This window comes from Athene cunicularia, assembly GCF_003259725.1.
Source record: "Athene cunicularia isolate RWA chromosome 4 unlocalized genomic scaffold, athCun1 chr4_part3, whole genome shotgun sequence".
Lineage (NCBI taxonomy): Eukaryota > Metazoa > Chordata > Aves > Strigiformes > Strigidae > Athene > Athene cunicularia.
In genome coordinates this window covers 13,782,763-13,808,398 of record NW_020799100.1, presented here as the reverse complement: position 1 = coordinate 13,808,398, position 25,636 = coordinate 13,782,763, and the positions used below count along the sequence as shown (strand labels likewise).

General features: G+C 44.4%; 1 protein-coding gene across 4 annotated transcripts in view; it reads right to left on the bottom strand.

Moving 5' to 3' along the window:
• The window catches only part of PLS3 (plastin 3), a 45,845-nt gene that overhangs the window by 4,509 nt on the left and 15,700 nt on the right, over nucleotides 1-25,636 (bottom strand). For 2 of the 4 annotated variants that reach the window (XM_026848647.1, XM_026848646.1), the window contains exons 2-12: nucleotides 17,352-17,438; nucleotides 9,827-9,990; nucleotides 7,302-7,431; nucleotides 6,767-6,899; nucleotides 5,450-5,531; nucleotides 4,634-4,799; nucleotides 3,294-3,436; nucleotides 2,003-2,029; nucleotides 1,795-1,890; nucleotides 1,078-1,273; nucleotides 351-429 (exon numbers count right to left, since the gene is read on the bottom strand). In XM_026848647.1, coding sequence (XP_026704448.1) covers nucleotides 351-429; nucleotides 1,078-1,273; nucleotides 1,795-1,890; nucleotides 2,003-2,029; nucleotides 3,294-3,436; nucleotides 4,634-4,799; nucleotides 5,450-5,531; nucleotides 6,767-6,899; nucleotides 7,302-7,431; nucleotides 9,827-9,990; nucleotides 17,352-17,418 — 1,283 coding nt within the window. In that variant the 5' untranslated portion in view covers nucleotides 17,419-17,438. Of the gene's footprint in view, nucleotides 1-350; nucleotides 430-1,077; nucleotides 1,274-1,794; nucleotides 1,891-2,002; nucleotides 2,030-3,293; nucleotides 3,437-4,633; nucleotides 4,800-5,449; nucleotides 5,532-6,766; nucleotides 6,900-7,301; nucleotides 7,432-9,826; nucleotides 9,991-17,351; nucleotides 17,439-20,570; nucleotides 20,591-25,636 lie in introns of those variants that run through there. The other 2 variants (XM_026848648.1, XM_026848649.1) reach the window with 2 other exon arrangements.

The following is a 25,636-nucleotide window of genomic DNA, read 5'->3' as shown; positions in this document are numbered from 1 at the left end:
TTTCTTAACTACCATGTCTTGGTTAAGCCCTAATATTAGGTGACAGGGAATTTAGTTCCAGTTGCTCTAATGCAGTTGCTCAAACAGATCTAAACATATTGGGATCTCAGGGTACCAATTTACACAAGATAAGGGAAAACAAACAGTCTTCAGCCCTTAAAGCCAACTGCTGGTGTGCCAAGCGCTGGCTCAGAAATCCCTAAACTAGAGTGCAGGAAGGGTACAGTAGCATCTCCCGCTCCATCACCATTTCTCAAGCTCTTTGCTCAGCACTGTGGGCAACAGGACACTGATGTGGGCACATGTCTAGTCTGATCTAGTCGGGTCTCTCCCAAGAGCCTAATGCTTACCCGTAGAGGTGATTTACATGGGGGTTCACGCCAAGGGAGTTCATCCAGTTGCGGAAGGTCCGTTCCTCACGTGTCTCTCCTAGATGAGAGAAAACAGGTTTATGCAAGCTCAAAGCTACACAGGGTTTTCCACCTTGCAAGGTAGGGAGCTTTGAGCAGCATAGCTCATTGATTAGGTTTTCTAGCAGAAAAAGGGTATTTTTTTTCTACTACAATTTTTTCAAAGGAAGAGGGTTGCCCTGATATCTACTTTTGGATATCAGTTCAATTTCTCCAGGCGTCAGAAGATCATGCCTTTTGCGCCTTCTGCAAGAAAAAGTAGCAGGAAGGTCTTTCACACAGGTGTTAGCTGTCTGGAAACCAAGCAGCCAAAGCCCTAATCCCAGTTCTGCCAACAATTAGTGCTGCCATGAACATCTTGCTGCACTAATGAGGGGCTCCTGCCCATCACAGGAAATGGCAAAACTAACTTCCCAGCCCTGGCATGGGGACTGACAGGCTGCTGGCAGTGCTCCTACAGGTTCAGGCTCCACACTGGGGTCAGAGCAGCTGAACGAGTATCTGACAAGTATCCTTTTCATCTGCCCCAAACCACTGCAGCACTGAAGCCTCAAATCATAGGTGTTAATTCAATGGAGATCCTTCCACCGAGCATAGCCTCTTATGACACAAGTGTTTACTTTAGATATTTCTCTCCTGCTTATTTTGTGACTGATACTGCCATCACCTTCCAGTAGGGTCCAGTCAATGTCCTGGTTTTCCGGCTTGGTAAGTGCTGGGTACTTGTTGAACAGGTTGGCAACGAAGGCCAGGTTCAGTTTGGGATTGCCACTGACCACATCAGCCGGCGTGACGAACTGCCGGCAGCCAAGTCGATCTGCTTGCTGAAGCATGTACTCCGCTCTCCGCAAGTCATCCTTTTCCTGACAGGAATGCAATGGACAAGAGCTGTCATGGAAGAGACAGGGCTACAAGGCAGAAGGAAAACTCCTGACTGTGACCTGGGGCAACGTCACAACTCCAGCCACCTTCATTAGGCACCAGTTGTAAATCAAAGGGATGAAGCACGCATGTTAATCCCTGCTGCTGTGGATGTAATTGTCCCGGTTCGTCTTGATATTTTTCCTAGCACGGTACTTTCTAAGTTTATATACTTTACAACTTCTATGCTTTTTGAGCTTAGTGGTTCAAAAGCAGAGTCAGAATGCTCCCAAATTGACTAAAACCACAAATGATTTCTCAATCATACATTTTACTTGGAGGGTAGTGATCAGGCCTGTAACATCTGCTTATTTAGCACATACCCAAGGTGCACACATGCACACTGGCACTTTACATGCTCTAGAAATTAAGATACCAGGTTACCTAGATGTCATGGGGCTATTATAGCGTACAGGTAGTTCCTGACTGTACAGCATGAGGACACGACAGCCTGAATACTTACATTGAAACCTGACATGTTAATATCGATTTGAGGCTCTCCTTCTTTCTGCCCTTTAGGTGCAATTTGATTGAGGAGGTGGAAATAAGCTCTGGAATCCTGAAATGGATGAAAAAGATAATTCAGGTCTCCCATACAGCAGTGAATACACCACAACAATTCATTTCAAGATCATCTTTAACAAGTCACTGTGCATAATTAGCTTATGTACCTTTACTGAATTACCAAAATCTGTAAGCTTAAAAGAGAGCATAATGGCAGAAATCCAGGCAGCAGAAAAGGAAACAGAAAAGAAAAAGGTTAGAAACATTTAAGATTAAAACTATGGGTTTTAACTGTTCAAAAGCTGTCTTTGTTGCAGGCTCTGGTGTTGCAGCCTTCTCTCCAATGGCTGGAGGAAGCAGTGACCCCACTGCTGCTCACTCTCATGGCCCCCACACCCAGATGCCCCAAGACAGCTCTAATCCCTTAACAAGGCAGTCATTCCTACTGCTGCAATGATGAAAATGGCTTAGCAGAGACAAAGTCCAGGCAAAAAGCTGATTACAAGAAGTCTGAATGTTTTCTCCTGTTTGCCCATTAGTTAGAATAGCTTGAAGGAGGGAGGCCAGGGATGGTCACAAACTAGGAGAAGCAAATAGCCACAGTAATTATTTATCAACTATAAGTCCTTTTAAGTCCTCAGCACTAAGAAGGACCTCAGCATATGGTTTGCACCAGACAAACCAACAGCTATCAGCAAAACTAAGTAATTTTGAAGTTGGAAATAAGACTGACCATGTGCCTCCCCCATGCATCTCAGTCATTTTTTTTTTTTTTCTCCACCTCAACAGTGCTTTAACCTGGAATCCACTTCAGTCCCCTGAGACCAGTGCCCCAAAATCCCACACTGATCAGGAGTTACCACCCTCCATTTCTCACTAATTCTGAGAGAAGAGAGCCACCCCCTCAGATCTGAAAAATAGCTGTAAGACTTCCCGCTCCCATTTCTACTCAGCCAAGTGTAGAGAATAAGAGGTCTGGTTTCCCTTCCTCTCTCCAACCCATGACGTTTCGGATAAAATACTATCACCTGCCAAGAGTGTGTGTGGAAGTCATACACTCTTCCAGGGATGTAGTTAAGAATTTTATCCTGCCTGGCCAAGCTGCATGCCCTTGAAAAATTATTTCCATCAAAAAAGATGGATTAAGAACATTTGAAAACACATGATTAATACCAGTTTCCTACTTGATTAAAACACGCATTAGCTTTACAGCAGGATCTCACTAGCACTGGAGGAAACAGACAGTTCAACACTGGGCTCAACCTCATGGCAAAAGAGAATAGCACTGCAATACCTTAAATATACTGTCCATAAAGCCCCTGTTAAGCCCACTCAGTGTATTAAGGTTAAGAAAGGTCCTCTCTACGGATGAAGGGCCTCATTTACACGTGCAAACACAGCCCTGGCCTGCTCCCAGCCTTTCCCCAGGCACGTGTGGGCCAGGAGAGCTCTCAGTACCTTGATATCTGAGCTGAAGTTATTGATTTTGTGCCAGCCTGCGTTTTCCAAATGGAAGTTGGCCCATCTTAGGAGCAGCTCCTCTGGGGATAGTTTCATAAGGTCCTCCAGATTTTCACCATCACGAAGTAAGGCAGCCAGTGCTAGAACAAAAATGCTTGTGAGGGGAAGGACAGAGTTTTCAAGAGGCAAACCTGCATGCCAGAATTAGAGCTGCAGCAACATTTCAAGGGGAGAAGGGAGGGGACAATACCAACTACTGATTAAACCAAAATACACTGGTTAATAGTAGAGATTTCCTAAGTTGGTTGTTACATAGAGAAGAGTATGAATGATGTAGAAAACTGTGTGTAAAAAATACTTTCAAATTTCTTGTATAACAAAATTATCTGGATTTTACACACAGTCTTTTAAGATGATGACAGTAAGCTAAATGTAAATATACTTCTATCTCAGTGAAAAAGTTTTTCCGAGCATTTTTCATAGGCACTGTTATAAAAAGCCAGAGAAACCAAGATAAGCACCCTTTCAGCTGGTCAGTGCTTCCTTTGCCATGAATTTTCAATCTAAGCCAATATTACCACTTCATGATTGGGAAACTTAAATAAAAAATACTGAAGCCCCTCCATGTATCTGGGTGCTCTGATAGCCCATGCAGGAATAACACAGGTCTTTGAACGATTTGAAAAGTTTAAATTTTGGAGGCTGTCGTGCAGGACCAAGCCAGCACAGGGGGAGACTTGTAGCACCACTCTCCTGTGGTAGCACTCTCCACTTGTGGCACTGCCAAAACTGAAGCAAGACCTCATCTGCATCACTGACAGTAGCGAGGAGGATTTTAGAAGAACCAAGTCATTGCAAACACATTCTTAAAGAGCTGAAGCCTTTTTTTTTTTTTTTTTTTTTTTAAGGAAGATGTGCAGTTGTCTACAATCCTAAATGGATGAAAGCAGCTTTTGCCACCTCCCAGCACCGTTATGCACCTATGGCCAAAGCACACTGGGAAAGCCTGCCCAGGCCAAGGCATCTCAAAGCAACACACTCATTCACACCACAAGGCTTGAGCCAAGATACATCTCGACTTACAGACCTGTGCTCAGCCAGTTCTCCAAGGCTGACACATTACACCAGGATGGCACAACCCACCTGTCTGAACCTGCTTCAGAGCTACAACAGGCTGGAGAGCACTCAGCTTGGCACATGCCCTGATGAACCCCAAGGCAAGCACCCCCCTTTCAGCAGAGAGGAGGTGAGGCAAGAGGCAGCAGTGGGGCTGGAGGTGACAGCACAAGCAATGCAGTGTTCATGCTTTAGAAGTACTCATTTATAGTTTCATTTACCTTCATTTCTGCTGAGCTCGATGTCAGCAAACAAGCCGATCTTAATGATCTGCCAGAGAAGCCCAAGGACCAGGTGGGGTTTCCCTTCCCTCAAGTCCTCTGCACCAATATTGACAACATGACATCCGATGGCAGATGCAGAATTCAACGCCAGGTTCAAGTTCTCCTGTGAACAACACAGCTGAGTGAGATGCAGCCAGGGGAGATGATGCTTTGCCTTTCATCCAGCACCAGCAAGGAGATTTCCCCTCCTCGTCCTTGCTCCAACAGCAGCAGCTCAGAGGAAACACTCCTGGCTGCTCTCTTGCTGAAGTTTTAACCGAGCTGTGGTGGCAGCAGGCTGAATCAATAAGAACTGAACTAGGCACCAGGGTTTAATTTCAGCCTCTGGTATCCAATTTCAGCCTCTGAGTTAAGTCGCATCTAGTGGTGTCAACAAGAATAAGGCTAGAGAAGTGTTAAGTTATACACATACACAGAGGTATTCTTGCACAAACAACCTGTCATACTATGACATGACGCATAGATAGCCAATGCCAATAACCACATTGTTTAAAAAAGACAGTGCTGTATATAATCACTGCAGCATTTCAGCCATTTTACCCATTTTGTCATTATGTTAGCATTTTTATTTTTTGAACTGTACCCACAGCACTGTCAATTATGCACAGTACAAAACTGCCTTTAATAATTAAACTCAAGTTACAAAACTCGCTCCTCTCCAGAGTTCCACAGTAATGCCTTGAGCCACCATGCCATTTTCATTAATTCTATCTGAATATGAATTTCTGAAAAAAATACAGAAATGTAATATACCTGAATTATGAATGGTGTGAGTTTCTTCTTGTTAATTGCTCTTTCATCAATTGTGTCCGGAACAGAAAGATTGATCATTTTGCTGGTAGGAAAATTTGAACAACATTTAGTATTTAATCTCAACAGAACTCAATGCACTGTTACAATACTCACCGCAGTACATTTCCTTCTGTCTGTTTGGTTTTGTGTATTTATTTTTTTTAATCAAGTTTGTATAAATCAGAAGTTTATGTTATCAAGAATGTATTTGTAACTAATAGCTAAAACTGAAACCTTAAACATGTTACTGGCCACTACTGATCTCAGCTGCTGGGGCAAAAAGAGCACATGAATTATTCACAGCATAGTCACTGAACTAGTGAAGACTCATTGCTCTGTTGACATCCACTGCAGATTCCAGTAAGACAACACGCTTCATCCTATCATAAAAGTGTACTACTGCTTGCAAGAATGAACTGCCCCAAAAAAGCGCAAGCACTTTGAGAGCTCAGTGGGGAGCACGCGAGCACAATAAATTTTTAGTCAACAGAAAACATGGCAAGTTTTTGCTTTATATTATGAACCACTTTCTGCTCAGCTCAGACTTTGAATACCTGAATTAGTTGAAACTGGGGATATACAAAGAAATCATAAGTTAAAGAAAACAAAGAAAAGAAATTAAAGGTAATGGGCATCCCACTAAACATCTTTTATGTATTAACAGAGTTACTGAAATTCCAGGCTGAACCAGTTCTCCACTATATTAATTCACTTACATTTAAAAAACAAATGAAAAATCACAAAACCAAAAGAATCCCCATACATAGAAGCAGCCTGGGATGCTTTCTGGCTTCAGCATGCAGCAAAATAATTTACTAACTCTGCAGTCATTATCAAAAGCAACAAGAGGATTCCCAGAAAATCCATTTTTGGGTTAATTCATAAGGTCACTAACATTCCTGGAGAAGTTACCATCTGTCTAAACATCCAAGAAAATGGGCTATTTAACACATCTGCCCTCCCCCAAGCTATCTAGCATTAGGCTGAGTTTGCACCAAGACAACTTCTGCTCCTACAAAGCACCTTCTCCCCTTCAGCAAACTCAGTCTCAAGCCCAGACAAAAACACCAGCTTGTGAAGCTGGCATCAAAGCTGAAACAACACGCAATGACAATGAAAGCCTGGGTGACTGAGCCCCTTTTTATACATGCAAAACATTATACACACACACACACACACACACATCACAAAACCAGTCTAGAATAGAAAATTCCCCAAGTAGAGTTTTAGGAAGTGATTTTTAATTATTATTTTATTTCAGGAGCCATCATGACTTACCATAGCACAATCCCATCTCCCACAGCTTTGAACAGGTCATCTGTATTTGGGTTCATTGGAATAACATGCCTACAGTCAGGATCATTTTCCAGGGCTTTGTTTATCCAGTTTACAAAGGCATATTTTTCTTCCTCTAAAGATAACCAATTGTAAATTTAATACAGGATTTTTCATAACATAGCAAAGATTTTCCGAAAAGAATCAGTGTACAATAGCCTAGGGAAATAAAAGCCCTACTATCATTAACACACTATTTCATTAGTCACACAAAGTTTAAAGAGAAATCACATTCACTTCCAATTACCAGAATATTCCTATTTACTCATTTCTCAACAACTTTGTTACATTTAAGTGTAACACAAGGACTCCTACAGCAAGCAGTTAACAAAACAAATAAGCATACATTTAATTAGCACACTGCTAATCTTGCATTACCCTCAAATTCTGTCCTGCTCACACAGCAGGGCAGTAGAAATCTACTTTTGGCACATGGCCCCCACTCACCCAAGAGAGGAGCTGAAAGGCAGAGCAATACCTGAGTAGGAGTGCTGTGTCCCCTCGCTGGAGAGCTCCGAGGTCCCCCCGATCGCACAGATTCCTTCCTTCCTGTTAATTGCTTTTCTGAATGTTTTAGCGATATCACTGCTTTTCACCTCTTGGAAAATCTACAATTGAAAGTGCTCTGTTAGACAAGAAAAACTTGTCTTCATAAAATGAAAGGACCACAGAAGAAGCTATTTCTTTTTTGCTTTAAAGCAAACTTTGTAGTAAAATCACCAAATGTGAAGGGCCCAGCAAGGGTGTAGTGGTATTAAATTTAACATGGATAGTGGGTAGAGAGTCATTCCACTCTCAAACACATATTGCAAGTGCCTCTTGAAACAGAAGCAGTAGGCATGAAGTACCTCACATACATTTACCTTTTGTAGTAGATTTCAAGAGACCACAAGAAAAAAAACGTGAAATCTTTATAGTCTGTGAGCAGGTACACATGCAGCAGCTTCCACAGGACCAAAGTTGAGAAAGCCATTGTGCAATTTTAACCTTTCTGCATAAGCCAGATGCTCAAGTGAATGTGACTTCAATTCACACAAAAGACTGTCCACAACCCAAGAAACAATTCTCTTTAAGTGTATAACATTGAAATCTGCAATATGTAACAAACAACGAGCGCTCCAGGTAAGGATTCTTCCTTCCTCAATAGCAAGCTTGGGCTGACAAAACGCCCTCACGTTTGGAGGCAGAAGAGATGCTTTAGTGCAGAAAGATGACGTGTCATTTGTGCAAGGCTGTATGTTACTATTAGTGGCCCTGAGGTCCTGCAGAACTGAGCAACTATTAGAAAAAAAAAAATATATTCAACAGCTTAAAAGCCTACTGTAACTCGCTCAAAATTTAACCAGATTAGTTTCAACCACACTGAAAACACAAATGAAACATATGCAGATTCTCTGAACACTACCCAGAAAAATGCAGTGAAACAGCCCTGTAAAGCAGAACAACAAAGTGCTTCTGTTAAAAAGAGCGGACGACTTATCCACCTGGTTGCAGAGGTGTCACCACAGGGCCAGCCTGCTGGTTGTCACAAGTTACCCTCCCCATCCCTTAAATAAAGGGAAGGTGGCAAGTCAAGATGATGATGCAGTGCAGTTAAACCATCTCCTGATGGCACACAGGGGTTTTGCTCACCTCAGTGATCAGGTAGAGCTGAGTGAAGACTTGAGAGCCCAGAATTTTTGGGTTTTCTGGTTGGTGGTTTTAAAAAAATATATTTTGATACTGATTTATTTATTTAATTTAAAATTTGCTGGACTAATTACTTCTTTGAAAACATGCGCTTTAAGGCTGAGGTACCACTAAGTCACTTGGCCCCAACCTCAAGTGAGTTCATGTCATCCTTTGTACCATAAACCCCAGAAAAAGTGCTTAGAGAACAGCAGCAGTTCTGTTTGTAAAAGTCCTAAAACTAACCACTGCTTCTACTGTATAGCTTAGTTGCCTGTAAGACATTTCATGTTTACTTGTTCATTGGTACCATTCAAATGTGACAGAAGAGATTTATTTTTTCCCTCCTAGTGCAAAGTTAGAGTTATGGACCAGCTCAAACCAACAGCTGAAACATGCACCCAGCATGCAAGTGTTCACAAACTGCAAACAAACTCCAACTTACTAGCTGACTCCGAACTCAAAAAGTTCAGAGGGTCTGAAAACAATTAAGGAACAAAAGGTGAAGATAAATTAAGAAACATAAAAGAAAAATAGTTGACATGAAAACAGCTCCCTCAATGTACTGTACATACTTTTATTACTCTTTGAGCATTCCATCAGAGTATAAAAAGGATGAAGGAATGGATACTGAATCAGTACCTCAGAAGTGTGCTTTTGTAAAAATAAAACCACCTTCAAATTCTGACCTATTTCTACCAAAAAAAGGCTGAAGGTTAGACACATCCTCTAGCTTCTTCTTATTCCTGTTCTTCCCTTTTAAGGCAAGGAAGAGATCTGAGTTTTCCTAGATCAGCATCTAGGACTAATCTCCAAGTGTGTCTTGAAATGCTCTCTCAGGTCTTTAGCAAATACTTATAGTCCCATTAAACTGAGAAAGGAAATTATACTGCTTCACTGGGAAAACAAGCATTCATCTATGTGCCTGGAAAAAGTGAGTAGCTTCCAGTCAATACTGTAAGCTTGGAGAACTGGAGGTCTTTTTTTCCAGTTGTCACCTCATGTGGAAATGGTCTTTTGGCCTCTAACAATGTTTTCAAATAGAAAAGCATGTGGATTCCTTTTGGTTTCTGTTTAAAAAACCAACATATTTCCCCTCTGTCTAAATCTAAAGGCTGGCAGTGACAGCACAAAAGACTGATCATATGCAGAGATCTGTACAAAGAACTGATTTTTACATGGCAAGTCCTCAAAAGTGATCAATCAGTTTGTAGAAAGAAAACTAGGATGAGGATAAGTGGCTGAGAAGCCAGGTTCAACCTCTCTACCTGCTTCCTTGGTTTTGTCTAAAAGGGGTCCCCCCCAGGCTGCTGGAAATTCAGAAATATCACTTACATAAACAAACTCTTCAAAACTAATCTTCCCATCTTTATTCTTGTCGCTGTCGATCATGAGCTTCTGGATGATCTCTCTCACTTTGTACCCAGGGAGAGGAAGGTTGGCTTCCTTGAAGAGCTCATGCAACTCGTAGTCACAGATGAACCCATTGCTGTTGAGGTCTGAGGAAGAGAAGGAGCAGGAGAAAGTTTTAGAAACATGCCAGTACCTTGTCAGGACCAGCCCCAGACATCAGGGCAGAAACACAGCCCCCATACTCAGAAGTGTTTTATGGAGAGAAACCTGTGCACTTGGGACATCCACAAGACACGAAAGTAAGGAGAAATCTCCGATACGGCCCATCACTGTATATCTGTTTGGGGGCCACAATGCACAGCAGGACACACAGCAGGATGCCCACACCAAAAATACCAAGCCCAAGTAGTACACAATTCAATAGACACCACCAAGAATACACCAGGAATCAAAAGCACGTGCTAAATATGCACAGTGCATCCTCTGAGAGGGTCCCAGCACAAACCATGAGATTTCCCCAGCTTCGGGCAACAGCAGCTTTGAAGCAGACCTGACCAGGATGGCTCTCGGCACACAGGACAGCGGGGTGTAAAAGTTTCAGAACAGACCATCTGCGATTTCATAAATGATCTCCGGAACATTTCTTTTTACATCTAACTGCAGCTGGCTTTTGCATGTTAAAAATAGACGGTAATGAAACACAGCACTTACTTTCTGAACTGAAAACACTAAGCCAGCTCTGCATTTACATTTTTTTATCATGTTGATAATGATGTTATCAGTTTATTGCTGACCAAAAACTGCAGCCAGATATTTTAAGGCTGCCCAAGAATGCTCTGCGAGGACATCTGCTTTGACAGTCAACCACCAAGCCACAGCAGCACTGCAGCTTAGTGAGACATTATCGCCTACTAGATTTGGGAAGAAAGAAAACAAGAATCTAGTGTGAATCGGGAGCTTTTCACATCAACAGATCCCAAACCCTTTGGGGACATCATCACATCTATTAACTGCAGGGGACAAATCCATCAGCCCCAGTCTTTCTTTAGGCAAGTGAGGTTCTGCTGCCACCATGGACAGGCACAGGCTGGGTGCTTCCTTCCTCAGGCTAACCAGGATGAGCAGACAGTTCACAGCACAGCTGGTACCCGGCTTTCAGCACAGCTGAGTCCATGAGCAGCCAGAGCATCTGAAGCAGTCGGATAGCCCACATTCACATCCCAAGACATAAGCATGACCCTCCAGCATGTTCGGAGAGACAGGGCTTCAGGGCACGTTGTGGTGTTACAGGCTCAGTAGCGACTTTAATCCCCTTGCTGCGGGCCAAGTGGTACAGACAGCCCAGGGAAGTTACTTCAGTGCCTGAGCTGCCATCTCCTCCCCAGGGCTGGGGCTGTGGGGAGATACCAACTATGGATTGCTGCTGGTGAGGAATACACCTGGATGGGCTGAGGAGGTGGGGATTTGGCAGTCTCCTACGATCATCCTTCAACCACGGGCTCTGCAAAGTCGACACACTGTCTGTACTGAAGACATCAGCCGAGCCCTTTAAGGCTAAACGAGAGCAGTCTCCACATTTAAGCAGCTGCATTACCTTCTCCCGCACCTCCAGAGCTCCTGGCACTGTGACAGCGCACTGCCAAGTGCGGCTCACCACCAACAGTTGCCAAAAGCAGACCGTGCTGCAAGGCACCCAGCCCTGCTTAGCTTCACTCAGCCACCATTCTGCCCGTATACCACACAGGAGGATTTTTCTGCTATTTATAAGGCAGCAGCTTCTCCCTAAAGCCACTGAGTTAAATCCCACTCAAGCAACAGTTTCTGCTGCCCAAACACCCTCGCTGACTGCAGGCTGCTGCTGGCTCCCCAGGCTGAGCCAGTCCCAGTATTTAGTTTTGTTCAAGAGGAAATCCCACACCACAGCCACTGGGATCAGTATTTATGCTTAGAGGGAGATACTTTCAAGAATAAAAGAAAAAAAAATTAAGATAGCTCTAAAGTAATTTTTTTAGCAAAATTTTGAAAGTCAATTTACTTTTAATGAAGTGTCGGTTGTGGTTTTTAGGTTTTATTTCACACAAATGTTCCAGCAAGCAGTACGTCCACACCACCACTCCAATCTTCCTCATTTTCTAGATACATTTGGGATTTTAAAATTGTTTTTATAAGTTAGCAAGAAAGTGAAATTCAAATGCTTAGTGGCAAACATCCAGAATAACACAGAGCAAACCTGTACTCCCTTCCTACACCCCAATCCCTAGATCTCAAACTGAAGGGCAGCATCATTTCCAGCAGATTAATAAATACATTAAACTACTTTATGAAATGTCAGTGTTTACAATAATGCTGATGAAATAAAGTGGTTTGAGCCAATGATTAATGATAGCAACATACTACTGTCTGGTCTTCAATTTTAGAATTTTATTCCAAAAAATTCTAAGCTTACAAAGGCAAGCTTTATTAAACAGTGCAGCCTGAGATGTCATCAGCAAACTATTTCCCCTCCAGATAAATCACAGTTTCTTCTGTTACAGTTTTCTTATTACTAAATCTAACTCCACAATAAGCATCTTTTCCCGGCCTCACAGCCAGTGAAGAAATCAGACAAGAAGGGATTTGGTAATCTCCAGGGCCTATGGACCCAAAACCAAACTTTGCTTCACCACCAGCATGCCTACAGCCAACACCCATTGCTTTACCCTGTGCTTGACTGAACCGACCACAATCCTTTGCCATCCTGCCAAATTAAGCAGGTAAATCCAGAAACACCTGTTCATCACTTCTTTCAATCAATCCACCGCCTAAACACCTAAGTTTTACATCTACCCAAATGTTAGTAGGCGAAGGACAGAGAAAAATAAGACTTAAAATACATATTGTATCCTTTATACAATCATGTGTGTGACTGATTCAAATTTGATAAAGGTTTTCCTCTTGATATGTCTCGCTTAAGCACTCAGAAGTGTTTCTGAACCAGGCTTGCATGTGCCATGTCTGCACCTATTCAGAAGTGAAAGGGAAAACACAGTATGTGGTATTTCATGAGGCAGATGCCTGCTGGGTGAGACAGCAGGGAACCAAGCTCCAAAGTCCCTGTTTCTAATATGCTGGAAGGATGCACAGGTAAAATGATGCTTAAAGTTGTTTAGAGCTCAGTTTTACACATGAAGCCCTCCATATCTTTTAAGGGTACAATCTAGTCTTGCATTTAATATTGGTTTGCTTGCAGAACAGAAACCGTAACTTAAAAACACTGATTGAAATGCAACTGAGGAGTTAAGCCTAGGCCATTGTTCGGTCTATGGACACTTGCTCAGCAGACCTCAATCTCATCCTGAAAGCATCAAACCTGGCTGCAGGGCAGATATCAGAAATTTACTGCAGTCTGGGTCAACATTTTTCACCCCTGCAAAGCAGCATCTTCCCAGTCCTCCAGGTGTGCCTAGTTCAAAGAAGATTCACCTCTGCTCACCAAAAAAAAAAAAAAAAAAAAAAAAAAAAAAAAATGAGCACATGCGACTCAGGAGCACGGCAGCCAGAAAGATACTGTCCCTCAGGAGGGGCTGCACACCAGTGGTTTTCAGCAGCTGCACTGGGCTCAGACAGACAGCACCTAATTAAATGTGAAGGACACACACTGTTGAGTAATGCACCATAACTCACTCAAAACCCTTGGGTCTCAGGACCTAAATTCTTCCAACTCTTAACAACATCCCAAACACCCACCTGTAAGAGTTACTTTTCCATAGCATGCTGAGGAAAAAAATTAATCACTGATGTATTTCATATATTAAAAGAGCATCTATGTCCCAGATATTAGGGGAATGGGATTTACAAGCAAGTCAGGTCTGTTGGTTCAACCGCAAGGCCCCACACCAAGTTACCGGTTTTGCAGTAAAGATGCTCTAATTTCAAGTTTTAACTTCTTGGCCACAGAAGGGCAGATTTAACTGTTAAAGCTTGGTGGATGTGCTAGTCCCCGTGGTTTTGGCTGGCTTGCAGAATTAAGTAACCTTAACAAGTGATTGACAGTGTAGTGGAACATGGACCCATTCTTCTCTTAACATGTCAAAAAGCCTTTAGCCCTGTAAACATGACAAATAGGCCCGAGACCCCTATCCCACAGGGCAGCTGCTTCTCTTCCTGCTGTCTCTGTTCCTCCTCTGGCATCACAGTCAAACGTACAAAGTAGCATCAGTCAATGAAAAAAGTAGTCACATTTGCAGCACCAGCAAGTTTCATAATTATTTCCAGCATTACTGCAGGTCCACCATATGGTGCCTTGCTGGATGTCCTGCTACAGGGCCAGACTTCAGTCAGAAGGTGGTCTAAAAGCCCTCTCTAACAAAATCTGAAATGCCATTCAACAGCTGAAGAGGCTGTCAAAATAGAAGCTATCCCAAATTGAATCCTCCAGCATACAGCCCGGAATTACTAATGGAAGAAAGCGAAATTGTTTTAACAGACAAGCTACAGCCTGGATTCATTATAATCTGCCTGATGGAAAGGAAACTACAGCACATCTGAAGTTTCCTATTTCTACTGAAAGATGCATGCATGCCAGCGTACTAAACCTGGGAAAGGTCACTGCAGCGATGCACGGCACCATCTTCTGCCCATATGCAGGTGGCGCAGCAAAGCCGCAATAAACAAAACCCAAAAGCTGCTTCAAGCTCTGGCTCAGCTTCCTCCCGACAAGTACTTAAAATAGCTTAAATAACAGGATGCAAGAGGGGAACGTAACCCACACGTTTCCTTTTAAGGATATATGCTCAGCAGGACACACTCTAGCAGGATCACAGATCCCTATTTGCCTTAAGCTAACATTTCAGAGCATTGTTTTACCACCTTGCAGCAGCAACAAAGTGTTCAGCTGGGTTACGATTTTTAAGTACTTCATGTTTCCAGAAAAGATGCTTATCTGTGCTATTAGAACCGGGCAGAAAAATAAACAGAGCAAGTTTGCAGACTGTGTTCTGTCATGCCGCCCTTATGAAGGGCCACAGTTTGGCCAAGTACATACATACACACACGTGTTCTACAGAAGAAATTCAGAAATCAGCTGAGATTTGGAGCAGCCTGCTCTTCTCTCACTAACCTGTGGGTCATTCAAAGTCTAGAAAGTTCTTATGCCCCACTTAATTACTTTTTTCCGATGTTAAAGTGCTTTTTTCCCCACTACATGTCCAATACAAATACCTGGTTGTATGATAATGGGAGTTGCTTGTCTGAGCTGTGGCTGACTTTAGTGCTAACCTTAAACCATGATTTCTCACCTGTGGACGGCTTCTAGTAAGCAGTAGGTAGTCTGTAGGCCCCTTGCCTTTTGGTGCCTGTCAGAGAACAGCACACAAACTGCATGGGAGAGAGGGGATACGATACCTTCAAGTAGCATGGAAGGCAGGTGGTGACAGTACATAGTAACACACCTTGCTGCCTTCCAGCATCACCAGATGTCTCAATCCAGTCCAGCTGCATACAAAAAAGCTGGTCAAACACACACCTTTAAAGTCCCATCAACCTACAGATCTAGAGGAGCACCTGCCCCATGCTAGAGTTAAAGCAGGTCTCCAGGAAGCCCATGCAGCTGTTCATTGGAGAGGAGCACACCTTGTTGAGCAGAAACAACCACGTGAGACACTTCCTCTCCCCACATCTCCTCTACAACATCCTACAAGCCAACCAGCTGAGCTTTGCTATAGTCATGCTTCTCAGCTGCATGCCAAGTCTTCCATGTAGCTTGGAGATGAAAGAAAAGTTTTATTTTAGACAGCAGCCTTAGCCCAACTTTTCTTCACGTTCCTAGAGATGGCATTAGAAGTTCCCAATGGAAGTCGCCCAGTTAGTGACTATTTCTATATCCCAGGGCAAATATAGCTCCTTTAGGCAAGAATAAAAGGAATGAGAGCATTAAAGACGCTCCTGACAGGTATGTCCCACAGCAATGCTTGTGGGCTTTACCATGCCTAAAGCACGCAAAACAGAAGACAGCTGAAAAGAACTAGCAAATCCTATCTCACTTGTGGGTATGTCCACCTAATTATCACATTTCTCAATAACACTTTTGACACTGCTTTTATAATTTAAAACCAAACAGGGACCCACCTCCTGAGCAGGGTGAGCTGGTTTCCTAAAACAAATCAGGATTTGACTTGGGTTTCTCTGTGTTTCCGGTGCAAAGGTAGCCAACCAACATAATCTTGATAATTTCCCCCCCACACTAATGACAAAAAGCCACCACATTCCAGCCAGGTTAATCATTTTAAATTCAAAGGACAGAATGGGCTGCCTGCATCCCAGCCTTATTAAGGTTTGTACTCAGAGGCACATTAGGCAGCAAGAAGCATGATGGTCACTCATCTCCCTCTGCAGCTGCTGGAAAAGTCTCAGGAAGAACAAGACAGGAGAGGGAACTGCCTAAAATGCAACTTGCTTCAAGTCCAAACAGGCAATACTGGTCCATGAGAACCAGTTGTCTTTGAAATTCATATTTTTTCTATGCAGATTGCAGATTTTGAGCAAGTGAGAGTTTTAATAGTCACCCTGCTCTAGAGGGCAGTTTACCCAATACAAATGCAAGGCAAATACCAATTTGTATTTATAACCAGTGCTTAAGCGATACTGATGTCCAGTCAGAAAAATGAAACAACTGGCTCTGATCACTTGTGCAACTCATTGCCGGATGGTGCCAGTCCTGGGTGTGGTTCTCCAGCTGCATACACTGACCTCAGTCTACACTGCTGTGGTTCAGCTGCCCATCCCACCCCTCCCTGGCCTTTCTCTGATCCTCCACTAAGCCATATCAGGAAACTAAACCAGCAGAAAACAATTTCCTCCATGATGTCAGTTTTCTGCCCATTTCAGCTTCCCAAAGCAGCCTGCCAAAGGCTTCTGCAATGCCAGCGAGGAGGAAAGCTGGAAGGTAGGCAGGGGAGCTTGGGCTGTTAGGGAGGTGAGAACCAGAGAAGAAATAGAGCCACCAGAGGGCAATGCACATGCACCACAGCCGCAAAGCATTTTATTATCACGGCAAGTTGCTCTGTAAAGGCCAGGTAAACAAACACTAATTAGATTTTGCCTACAAATTCACCAAACGTGGTGCCTCAAATGCACCTGCACAAACCAGAAATGTAGCACCTACACTGACCATCTGCACGGTTCTGCCAAAACCAACATCATCATAACCAAGCGCTCGGCAAGCCCTGAAGTGCTGCCTGAATCAAAGTAATGCAATACCTGTTTGGATATTTCTTCTGACATCAGAAACCAACAAAGATGACCCTGGCAAGGCTGTCTGTCAGTGCTCACTGACAGCCCATGTCCCTTCCTCTGTGCTCCCTGGCTAGAAGCAACAAGCCAGAAGCAACAAGGCTGCCAAGGGACACTTTGGCATGGAGAAGGTCACCACCTCCCACATCCTGCTGGCACCGCTGCTCACAGGGGTGAGATGAAACCATTTCAAATGTACAGCAGACAGGAGCAAGGTGCCCTCCTCACTGTGACTTACCAACTTTGGCAAAGGCCTCTTGGAGTTCCTCCAGCTCATCTTTGGAGATTTGCGTGGTGTTGGCCATCTCATGAATTTAGGGAATACCTAAAGAAATAAAAAGGACACTGTGTGAAACCAGGCTGCGTTCAAATGCATGCAGTTTTCAGCAGCAGTATAGCAACAACCAGTACCCAGGTCACTACAGTTCTCAAAGCCATGTTTATCTTTCCACTAAGAAACCAGATGTGTGAAACTCAGAAGATGGGAAATGCACCCCTTAACAAGTCAAAAATCCCATTAGCTTTGTTAATATTTAGCTCTGTGTATTTATTTTATGGGCTATGCTGTTCTGCACACATTAAGGTAGGTGCTACCAGTGTGTTCTGTAGGTCAAAAAAGCTCACATCTCCAGGGATTTTCCACAACTTTGAACAAAGTCAGAATCTAGAGTTAAAATATTAATAGCTCTGCCTGTCTGTCACCCGAGTACAAAGCTATCATGCCCAATAATAAAGACTGTGGACAGCACCTGAAAAAAGTCTTTTTGCACAAAGTAGTGTACCTGATACTGTTTGCAAAAAGGAAATAGTCTGCTTTTCTACAAGAAAACTGTTTGAATAAACACCTGCTTATTTCCCCAGAGTCCGTCTCTCAATAAGCCATGTAAGCAAGAGGCTGTTTGCACTGCCACTGACCCCCTCCACCCTCCCGAGCAAGGCATGGCAGGAACACTGCAAGTAATTGCAGAACAGCAGGCATCAGCCACGCTCAAACACGAAGTACACAGAAACTCCACGTTGATCAGGTCTGATTGGTGTTTAAGAAACAGAGAGGATGAAGCATACAGTTCCTACACCCATCTGTTATAATCCTCCTTTCCAAGCACTGATTAGGTGCCACCCAGCCAGCCTGGACAGGAGGTATCACCATAAGGATGGGAAAGGAGAGTGACCTGTCCATGTCCCCTTCCCAGGACAACCGTGACAGCAGCATCAGATGTCCTTGTTGGCATTTTGGCAAATATGACCAAGAGAGACCAACTACTGATGGAACAATGCAAACAGGGCAAGCAATCCCTGTGCATGAACAAAAAGGTAGGCACTGATTAGCACATTCTAGCACACGTATATGCTAGTTCTAGCTTAGAGTCTTTAAAATGGGGATCTGAGCAGGATCAGTACAACTTCAAACGAGATTTGCATCCCAAGATTTTCCAGCTCCCACTGTTAGCTACAATTGCTCTGAGTTCAGAAATAAAAGGTTCCTCCTCTGCCTATGGGAACAGACACAGCTGCCTCCTCCTCTGTAAGCAAAAGGATGAGGGGTGAATTCAGGTTTACAGACTGTCAGAAAGCAGGATCCTGAACAGGCTGGCTCGCCGCTCAAGCGACAAGATGCTCAGTTTCACAAATGCCTGTGTTCTGATTAGCAAGACTCTTTTGTCTGAGGCTCCAGCTGCCTTTACAAGCACTTGTTAGCTTAAGAACACAAGTTTGCCTGTAGCTGTAAATACTCATTTTCTGTAACACTTCACTCAGTCTGGAAAGAACAAAGTCGTTAGAGATGAGAGCGATGAGCAGGTGTGGCAGCCTGGGAAAGCAGCTCAGACAGGTGCCAGCAGCAGAGAAAGTCAACAAGAAATTGCATCCCAGCAGAGACATGAAGGAAAGCACATCAGAAACCACCTCCCAGCATCTGCAGAGCTGCCAGTGGACACGACAAGATGTTTAGCAGCCAGTAAAGCCACCAACACCGAGACGGCCAACTTCATCACTGGGGTCATACTGCAATGGGGCAGGGGGAGGAAGTGCAGCAAAGCTGCATCAGGAAAAAAAAACAAAAACACCACAGGAGATTTTTTTATATTGTTTCACAGATTACAAGTTAGGCGTTACCAAGGAAATGCTATCATGCAGGTTCTTGCAAGGTGCAGGAATGCTGTGTGCAGCACTGCCTGTCTCGCTGGATGCCCAGTCGGCCAGACCGGGACCTACCCCTGCTCCTGAAGCAGCCCCTTCCCTGCCACATTCCCACAGGTGCTCCAGCAGCCACCAGAACCTGGCTGTTATTCCAGGGGATAAAGGAGTTGCTCAGCAAGAAAATCAGCTCTGAGCAAGCTTGGTGCACACTAGAAGAGGTAGATTTCACCACTGGCAGAAACACTTGGGAACACTATCAGGGAGACAGTTTTGGCTATGCAGGCAGGCTGGTGGCATGAGCTGCCAGGCAGGAGAGGCCAAGCTACAAGACTAAAAATTCCGCCAACCCTCCTTCACAAGTTCTGCCTTCTTCCTAATCCTCATTTGCACCAATTCATTTTGAAACCATGAGGATTTCCTTTAAAAAGGGATTTCCAAAAGCATCATTAGCTAACCACTTCATTGGAATTTAATTTGCTGCTGACTATCTCTTAACATCTTTAACACCAAAACAAGCTGCTAACACCACAATAAGCCAAGTTTCTAAAAAAGCTGATGTTTGACTTTATCAGGGAAATAGCAAGCTCTGGATATGCCCTGCAGTTGTTTGTGCGGGACTTCACTTAGAAGAAAATTTCCCTTCCAGTCCCTATGCTGTTCAGCTCCGTCAGTAAGCCTATAAAACAGGTTTTCTTATTGCTTCCTCCTCCTCTGTTTCTCTGCTTGAGAGAATTTGAACCAACAGAGAAAAAGCAGACACCTGACCTTGTTATGGCTGTCTGGGAAGTGGAAATATGTTACGATGTAACAAAACAGTATACGGAAAAGGTTAGTGGGCTGCAAAATTACAAGTTGACAGAGACTGCCAAGCTCCCAAAGCAATTTTACAGAGGGTTTTTTTTTTGCAATGGAGAGGTATTACACCAACACTGGCACACTGGGCCAGGGGAGCTTTACAGTTTTTTGTTGTGTGGGTTTTGTTTGTTTGTTTTTAATAGCCGAGTCTACTGCATTCAGAATCATGTTTTTCATTCAGTTGCATTTTTAAACAAGAGGCTTTGTCTTCATGGGCATAAAAAGCCCTTTTATCACACTGGCATGGGGATCACATCAGCTGCCTCACTCGAAGCCCTGTGGGGATGCAGCACCACGCTGCTCACGCCTCACCACGTCACATTCACTTCTACCACGAGCAAAGTCTCTGCCAGGGCATGCAATCACCGCCAAAGACAAACTCACATTTAAAGTCCTTTTTTAGAGAGAACGAGGGGAAAGGAGGAGACAGAGGTGATCTAGTGATCCCACACCCATTTTATACCCTGGTGACAGATGGTCCATTGGTCAACATAAACATCGTGTGTAAGGAAGCAATTCCTGCTCCAGGTCCCTTTTGCTTGTGTCTTCATCCCTCACCCCACAGAAGAAAAGCAAAGGCAGCTGCGTAACACACAGATGCCCGACAGAAGCTTCACAGAAGAGTGGCTGGCAGACAGCGCAGCCCATTTCTGTCCTCTGAAGACTTCACTTCAAGCTGCAGATCAGAGCTGCTTTAAGTGCATCTCAGGTTTTTGATTATCAGCTTCCTTCCTAGAGAGGGACTGTATAAAGTTTCTGTGCAAACAAGTTTTATAGCTTCTAAACACACTGCAGTCACTGAATTGGGGTTAGTTTATTTGCTCTCCAGACAACTGCAATATGGGCAGTCAAATAAAGCTGCCCCAGCCTGTGTACATCTGTAGGCCACCTGGAGACACGCCACTGCAGCAGGGACTGTCACCAGAGAGATGCCTCCACTGTGGCACTCAGCACTTCCAGCATAAGTGCCTGAAGACAACCAGGACATTTGGGTAGATTAACTGCTCAGACAGCAACTTAAAAACACTCAAGCCCTGAGAAAAAGTCGCCAAGACTCTTCCCCAAGAGTGGAAGCCCTGGGAGCTGCATCCTGCACAGGGGATCAGTGGAAAAAGGTGGGGTGGAAGGAGCATTCAGGCATTTGCACAGCTCCTTGAAAGCTGGAGGATTAATTCAATTCTGAAAGTACACGGCAACCAAATATTTCCTGACAGCCACTTGAACACTTCCAACAGAAACAGAGCTGGAATTTGCTGCTGATCCAAATGGAAGAATTTGCTTTCTTAGCAGCCCCACATTAGTTTGAAAACCGAGATGCTTCGTCCCTCCCAGACCCGCCCTGCTTTAATATCTCTACAACTGACTGATTAACAGCATCAATTTGTTTACTCAAACAGGGAAACAGAGACACATTAAAGTGTCAACAAAATGGTATTAATATGTCCTTTTTCCATCTGATTAAAAAAAAATAAAAAAAGAGCAAGTTAGGCCTAGTCTGGAGCACTGACTCATGCTGTATGTATTCCCCTTTTTAGAGGAACCTGTGGTTTTGCTGCCTTTTCATGACAAAGGCTCCAGACATGAGAAGGCACGTCAGTCAGCATTAGCCAATTAAAAATACTTCAAAACCCGTGTATCTCTGACCACTAACCCAGCACATATCAGTCTTGCTTTAGGAATAACAAGCCTGACAGCCAGGCACTCGGTCCCCCACAACCCACGGCAAGTGCCAAAGCCCCCAGGCTTGCAGCACAGGGCACTGACGCAGCCACCTCACTAATTTGGAGGGAATCCTGGTGATTCAGTTGACGTAGGATCTGGCCCCCAGGCTTCCTGTGGGTCACCCCATCCTCCTCTTCCTCTCTATTTCGCAGGTAAGGCTGGGCCCTGCCAAGAGCCACATCAGAGAATGGGGTACTGTCCGCGCTCCTCTGCCTCCTCTGCCCCACTGACACTGCTCCTCTCCAGCCTGGCTCCTTTTGCAAGATGTATGAATCTCAGGCACCACAAAGTCTTTTCTAGCCCTCTGCTGCAAGGGCCTCTCCCCCAATGCCACACAGACTGCCTCTGCAGGGCCAGTAGCATTGTGCCCATCCCAGCATGGCTCTGCAAGCTCCAGAGCAGCTGGGCCAGCCCAGGGCAGGCACTCTGCTCAGGGCAAAGCAGTGAGGGAAGCAAGTTACCTGGTGAGGGCTGAAAGCCTAGGTTTTCTTTACATCACTTCCCAGATGATGGGGATGCTGCAGAGCATGCTGCAGGGATCTCCTGACTGCAGGAACCCTCCTCCTCTGGCACCAGCCAGCCCTATACTCACGCTGCATTTGGAAATGCTTGCAGGCAGGAGAGGGCACACATACTCCCCCCTGCACCTCATTATCAGGTGCACCCAGCAGCTCTGCTGGCTCATTTTTCTGGTCCAGTCCAAGCAAAGCCATCTTCAAACATGACAGCAACAGGAGGAAGTCAAAGCTTGCGATACACAGACTTGGTCTGATGAGTCCTCCAAGATAAATACTTACTGTTGCTTTGGGGGGGGACATGGAAATTCAGAGATTGATGGCCTGTGAACGAAAACCTATCATGCAATCCATCCTCTCCTGCTCATAATCACTTTGTGTGTTTCAAACAATGTTTTGTTCATCAAATTCCTCCAAGACAGCACCCACTCATTAGATGTGGTTATTATCAAATACCAGGCTGCTAGAAGCACATGACTTTTTATTTTGCAATTACCTTCCAGACAGTCACTGGCCATAGACACAGTCTGAAACCGGACCTTTGCCATGCATTTGTCTTTTCACATGGCAATAGGTGTCATACCGATAAGAGCAGTGATTAGGAGATGCTACCCCATCCAGAGACTGCACCACTGTGGTGTCTTAAAAATTTACCAATATTGTGACGCTGCTACAAACCCCTGTCCCCCAGAAATTCCTTTGCTGTTGCTCTTTGCATGAATGTGGCGCTCATGCATGCAAAACACAGAGGTGTTCCTATCAACTCAGCTGTTTCCCCTCCCTCAGGGGGAAAGGGGCACATAAAGATTTGAGCTGGTATTTCTTTGCTGTGCCAGACTTGGTCAAGTAACTGCATCTCTCATCTGTGGTTCTTCCCTTCAACGAGGCTTTCCCAGCCTCATGCACATTGGGCTCAACGCCGATGAAACTACAGCTTTGCTCTTGAAGGTCTGCAATGCTTTAATTATTGACAGCACTGGGCTGTAACACCTGCAAAGCAATCACTCAAATCCAGCTTTATTTCATTACTTATTTCATAATCCAGCTTTCCTTGTCCATACACAGCACTAAACAACCCACATCAACAAGCCTAGGACCAACTGCACAGAAATTCAACTCTAATACTGAATTTCTTTAAACTTGTCTTGCTGTCTGAACTAACTACTTCCCTCCTCTCAGTTCTCCAGCTTCCTCAAGCTACTGCCTTTACACACAGAGTACATGCTTTGAGTTGTCCATGCTGGCTGTGTAGCCCACCAGCTGATATACAGCCAGTTGCTGCATCACAAGGAAAGGCCACAGGACCACAGATAGCCACTTCACAGGCATTTATGGCTCATTTCTTCCCAATCCCATACAGAGATTACCTCCAGCCGCTGTTCCTGAAGCATCTCTAAATTAGCAAAAGTCCCATTAAAGGGTTTTGCTTTATATTCTTTCAAGTCCCTGAAACCCTCATGCTGGGAGAGACAAGCTCCCTGCTATGCTTATTTTCACCTGGGAGCTGACTGTGAGACTATGATACTGTTGTTACACAACTCACTGATGCTGCGGGGGAAAAATCTGTCAAATCCAACATGAGCAGACACACATGCTGAAGTTAGTCACTGCACTGCTTGCCAGTGGCTCTCCGTACATTTGGAGGCGTATCTCTATGGGATATCCATCTCTGGACACACACCTTCCTCCAGCAGGTCCAGGTTACAAACCCAATGTCTCCTAGCTAAACCAAACAATGCCAGAGATTTTTCTGAGCAGCACTTGGGTAGATGCCTAGCAGGGATCTGGGCTGCAGAGAGGCAGGATCACTCCAACAATATGGGAACAACTGCAGCAAACCAGTTTTCCTATACCTTTTGCTTAGACTTTAACCACTGCCACAACATCCATGGACAGCCTGGACAACCTGGTCCTTCACTTTTTGGATGCTGTCAAAGTGTTTTCTCCCCCTTCAAGACAGAAGCAGATTCACTAGCTTTGATCATCTTAAAACCTCATTAAAAACAACTGCTGACCCATCAGCCAATTCACATGCCTCTGACTCCTCTGCACAGCCAAGGAGGTTTTTTTGAGGTGCAGCCAGACCCAGGTAACAGTCAATATGTTCAGCGCCCTGATGCAGAACAGAGCTATAGCAGGTACCCAAAGAAACCCCCAAACCAGCATCAAACACGAATCAGACCCTTGCTAAGAGCCCAGGAAAGCCATGTCCTTCAGGGCAGCATCCAGAATACTGAAAGCTGGGGATAGGACACAGAAATTTGTAGGGATTAGAGTACACAAATCCCTCTGTCTCACAGATACAGAAAACAGAAGGACAGCAAGCAGCTGAGGACACTCACCCACGTGACATCCAATTGCCCAAAGGCTGGAGGGGAGCACAAGTCAGAGTAACACAAAAGCCTCCACTCCAGGTGCACGAGATGGGGGAAAAAAAAAGGTTTCCCAGTCCTCAATGCAGTCAACCCTAATACATTCCCATCCAGCCCTAAAGGACTATGAGCCAGATCTGCCTCTGAATCTGAAGCACATTAACGGGCTGACAGGCAATCCTGGAATAGAGTAGATAGATGCTTGCTTACTCTCATGACCCAGCATTTACTACGAGGAGGCTGAACCAAAAGAAACTTAAAACTGCTTTGGGACTCGAATGGAAGGGAGAAGCACAGAAAGCTTTCTGCAGGCCTACACTCTTCTCTGAAGGCTCCTGATGTGGAGGACCAGGGCCAACTGGATCGGATGGATGGTCAAAGCAGGGGCAGTGCTGATTTTCAAGGAGAGCAGCTGCCTGCTAGATCTTGCAGCTGCAATCACACACCCCCATCATGCTGCAGGCTCACAGCTACGGCATACCAACCACCTCACTGCTCCAATTCTATTGCATGTATCTACAGAGTACTTATAATCTGCAGGGCACAGTAGAAACCAGATAAAACACTGCTAAAGGCACCAATGAATCAGTCCTTAAAAGCCTCTTTGCTAAATAGTTTTAAATGTTGCATTTTGGCACACCTCTGGTTTTAGCAGAGCAACTACTCCAGGCTTAGAGCACAATTGAGAAGATAACCTGCTAGATTGGTTTAACTCACTTTTGAATTTCTATAGTTCATTCACTTCAGTGGAAACAGAACAGCAATACTCTCCATTAACTAATTATTACATGAAACAGGTGATCCTTTCAAGACCTCTCAAGAAAGGAGAAGCTGAACACTCATCCTGCCTGGAACTTGCAAATGCAAGTAACATTCAGAGATAATTTCAATATAAATGCAAGAAAGTAAATGGGGGGGGG